Raw genomic sequence first — 4,455 nt, forward strand, 5'->3', positions numbered from 1 at the left:
AAGTATTTGCCTAGGTGTAGTCTGTAAAATTTACTTACTTTTTGTGTTGGGTTTTGGGTTGTTTTGGGGTCTTTTTAAGAAAATTTTAAAATTGTATCAAAGTTGATCAATCGCATGCGGGATGGAAGAACTGAGTTTGGATGAAATTTGAATTTACCCAGGAGCTTCCTCCTACAGCTGTGGCGGGACTCCTGTGCTCCCAGCCCCACCAGTATATTAACTGGTTGGTAGGAGCCGCGCTGGCAGCTCCCAGCCAATGTTTACACAGTTATATTTGAAGTGAGAAAGTAAACAGTCCAGCTGTGCCACGGAGCGGTTCGGTGGGATTAGGTTTCCATACCAACCAACTTTAGGAGCTTTTACAGTCTTAATTCAACCATGCACTGAACTTGTTCTTTGTGAGTAATAGTTTTCCTGGGCCAAACACTCCCAGGACTGGCAAGAAAGTCACGCTCCGGCCTTTGGCGGGATCGCCTCTCGGGATGCACGGGGCACGCCCGCTGCCCCCCGCTCATCCCAACACAGAAATAAATAGAGGCGGGAAAGCCCTTCTTACTTTTTGATCTCGGTGAATGATGTTTGGACACCGTTGCCAAAAAAAAAAAAAAAAAAAAAAAAAAAAGTCACGCAAGTAGTCTTTACTCTCGGATGCGGGTGAAGGACACACAACCCTGAAAACAGAGAAACCTTCCCTGCACTAACTCATCCACCTCTGCCACAAATACATCCTTACATTCTGAAAAATGTCGTTATTATAGATCCCTTTGCTTATTTTGACACAAAACCAACTGAAACGCACATTCAAATTTCAGATACGAGGGGCAAAACCTTACTGCTGCTACACAACCCAGTGGGATTCGCTTTAACCAGACTTCTCTTTGCAACAATGCCAAATTTCCTAAATATGACAAAAAACATCAATATACCGAAGGGAGAAGTCCTGCTTAAATTTATACCTCTGTAGGTTTGTTGGGTTTTTTCCCCCGCAGGCATAAATAAGAAAAAGACCAGAACCAGAAATAAACGTATTTGACAATTTCAGTTGATAAGGAATTTGCTCTTGCTTGTACGCTTAGCTTTTATTCATAAATTTATCTGAAGAATATCTAGTTTAACCATGATAAAAATGTAGTAAACACGTTTGTACTATTTGCATAAACTCCTTTAAATATTGACTGTACTTGTCAAATGAATTTCCCAAAACATACTTCCATCATCTGATAAAATAGCACTTGCCATTCATAAGACCGATTTTTTTTTAATAGAAAATAACATTTATTTCTATGAAATGGAAACACAGAATTACCTGTTAGAAACAGCAAGAAGTTTGCTACATCGGAACAAGAAAGCAATTTTCTTGCAGATCACAAATGAAGGAGGCTCATTAAACCATCATACACCATTGGCGCCGGGGTCCTACGGACAGTTACAAATATATCTACTTTCCAATGTTATATACAGACCATAACGTTTCTGGGGGCGGGAAGGAAAAGGTTTTCAATTTGACAATGTTTCATCTATATGCCTGGTAAGTATTACAATGCGCTGCCTAACCTTTAGCTTAACGTTAATACCAAGTTCAACTACGAGTTACATTAATAACTTAGATTTCCATTTTATAACATTATACACTTGCTAGTATACATATATATATATATGTATGTGTGTGGGAGAGAGCGCGCCTGTGCGTGTGTGCACAGCCCACGACGCGCTGAGGACATCCATGCTTATGGCCATAAGCAACAAAGAGTGACTCATGTCTGGACAATGAAAGTGCACCTTTATCACCTTAACACACCTACGCCTGTCCGCGCCGGGCTCTGCGCGCACCCACCGCCCGCACGGGGGAGAGGAGCCCCCCGCGTCCATCCACCCGTGCCTACCTAGCTACCGCTACACAGCCGAGCTCGAGGAAGCCGCTATTGCTTCTCGGGGGTGTTGTTGACCATGGGCCCGTAGAGCCCGCTGGAGTACACCTGCTCCTTGTGCACGGCCGAGCGGTCCCGCATCAGGTCGCTGAAGGCGTAGTCCACGGGCGGCCGGAACCCCAGCGTGGGCATCAGCCCGGCCGTGGAGTAGGGGGTCATGAAGGCCAGTCCGCGGCTGTGCGCCGAGTAGGCGAGGCGCAGGGGGTTCAGTCCCAGGTGGGTGCCCAGCGGGTAGGCGCCGGCCTCGGCCCCGAAGTGCGTGGCGTTGGGCTGCAGCGGGGAGAAGGCGGAGCGGCTGCCCAGCGTGCCGATGGCCGGGGCCATGGCGCCGGCGATCAGCGGCCGGTGGTGGGCGGCGGCGGCGGCGGGGCTGGGCGGCAGGCCCTGCAAGGCGCCGTCCCGGGCCCAGCCCTCCTCGGGGCCCTTCTCCGGGCCGCGGTTGTTGAGGATCTGCTCGATGGCCTGTACCACGTCCCCGCCGCAGCCCTGCAGCACCAGCTCCAGCACGCTGCGCTTGTGCGCCGGGAAGACGCGCGTCAGGATGTCGATGGGAGTCCGCTGCCGGCCGCCGGCCGAGGGCGACGGGTCCTGCTCGTCCTTGTCCGCCTCTGAGCCCGAGTCCGAGCCCAGCGGGCTGATGGAGCCCGGGCTCTCCTCCCCCTCCTTCGGGCCCTTGGACACGGGTGAGCTCAGGAAGGACTCGCCGTCCCCGTTCTCCGAGCCCGAGCCGTGGCGAGCATCTGGGGAGGAGGTGCCGGGCACGGACTCGCCGTCCGGGGAGAGGGGCTTCCCGCCCGCCTGCTGCGGGGTGACGGCGCGGCTCGGCAGCAGCGTCTTGGGGAACAGCTCGAACTTCTGCATCTTGGACTCTGCGGGTCGGGGGGGGGCAGAAGGAGGAGACACCGTCAGTGCGGCTGCCCCGGCGGGCCCCGCGGAGCTCCCCGGCCGCCAGCGGGGCCACCCGCCCGCAGGTCCGCGCCCCGCTCATCTCCCGCCGCCTCTCCGGGCCCCTTGCCCCCATCACCGCCGCTCCGGGGGCTCGCAGCGCGGCCTTACCTGAGGCGCCGGCGCCTCCCTCGCCGCCGCCCCCGGCGCAGACGGAGCCGAACACCTCGTACGCGGGCCGGGGCGGGATGATGCCGTTGGCGGCCGCCAGCGCCAGCCCCTCGGCCGTGCCGTAGAGCAGCTGCAGCTCCCGGGCCTCGTTCTCCTCCTGCGCCTGCTGCCGGCGCAGCGCCACCTGAGCGGCCATGACGCGCTGGCGCTCGGCGATGAGGGTGCACTTGGCGCACATGCAGTCCTTCCAGCGGCAGTACCGCTTGTGGCCCTTCAGCGCCGACACCACCCCGTGGTTGCGGCAGCGAGCGCACTTGGGCGTCCGCGGGTACTTCTCGGCCGCCCGCAGCAGCAGCGGCGGCGCCCGCAGCAAGCTCCCGGCCACGCTCACCGGCAGCGTGGCCGCCGCCGCCGCCGCCGCGGCCGCCACCGAGCTGGGGGGCACCGGGGGGGGCGCGGCGGGCACGCTGGGCAGCTCCGAGCGCAGCTCCATCCCGGCCAGCCCGCCCCGAGAGAGCGGCCCCCCCTCCCCGGCCTCCCCCAAAGCGACGCGGGGCGGGGGAGCCGCAGCACCGCACCCGCGCCCGGGCGCGGAGAGGCTCCCGGCGCCTTCAAGCGCAATCACGAGTAGGGGGCACGCAGAGCCCCGGCAGCGGGCATGCAAACCCCAGGGCCTGTCCTCTCCCCTCGCTCGACGCCCCCGTCCCCCCGCACCGGCACACGGCCCCGGAGCGGGGTTCAAATGAGGAGGGGCCCGTCCGGAGCCGTCCCGCGGCCGCCTCCCCTCCGAGCCCGATAAAGCAAAGCTAACACAAGAAAATCCAAGAAAACTTAGATCACTCTCGCCTCCTTGCTGTCCGTGCGCATCTGGCGGGTCAGCACCAAGTCCATCGCTCCAGGCTCAAAGCCGAGCTCTCCCGTCCGCGCTTGTGGGGCCGCCGCTCCCCACGGCGCCCCGGCGCAACCCGAGCTGCTCCCTAAACTCCGCTCCCCCGTCCCCCTGTAACTGCAGCCACAGACTAGCAGTGTCCCTCCAAAGAGCAATCCGGCACCTTCAAGGACAGGATCCCTCGCCACGAGCCGCAGAGGCTAAAATCCAGCAGAGAATAGTAAAAAAAAAAAAAAAAAAAAAAAGTACAATAAAATAAAAATCGCCCCGTCTCCCGAGCAGCACCTCGCAGCCGGGCAGAGGAGTCGGGCTCAGGCGGTCGGGCCGGGCCGGGCCGGGCCCCCCGGGACGCGGTGCGTGCGGCCGGAGCGGAGCGGAGCGCGCTGCCCGCCGCGCCGCGCGCCGCCACTCGCGCTATTGTTGCGCCCCGCGTTGCCATTAGGCAACATTTGACAACAATGTGGCGCCTGCCATTGGCCAGGGCCCGCGCGCCCCGCGCTGATTGGCCGCCCCGCGCTCCGCCGCGGCCCGAGCGCGCATCGCCCGCGGAGCGCCGGGAGCGGCCGGGGGGCGCCGCGGGGA

General features: G+C 59.8%; 1 protein-coding gene across 1 annotated transcript; it reads right to left on the bottom strand.

Annotated features, from left to right (window-relative positions):
• Window positions 1–1,228: 1,228 nt before the first annotated feature.
• DMRTA2 (DMRT like family A2) lies at window positions 1,229–3,477 on the bottom strand. Its single transcript, XM_056497614.1, has 2 exons — window positions 2,985–3,477; window positions 1,229–2,797 (listed from the first exon to the last, which is right to left on the bottom strand). The coding sequence occupies exons 1-2, from the start codon at window positions 3,475–3,477 to the stop codon at window positions 1,920–1,922; spliced, it is 1,371 nt and encodes a 456-aa protein (XP_056353589.1). The 3' UTR covers window positions 1,229–1,919.
• Window positions 3,478–4,455: the final 978 nt, after the last annotated feature.

This window comes from Oenanthe melanoleuca, chromosome 8 (assembly GCF_029582105.1).
Source record: "Oenanthe melanoleuca isolate GR-GAL-2019-014 chromosome 8, OMel1.0, whole genome shotgun sequence".
Lineage (NCBI taxonomy): Eukaryota > Metazoa > Chordata > Aves > Passeriformes > Muscicapidae > Oenanthe > Oenanthe melanoleuca.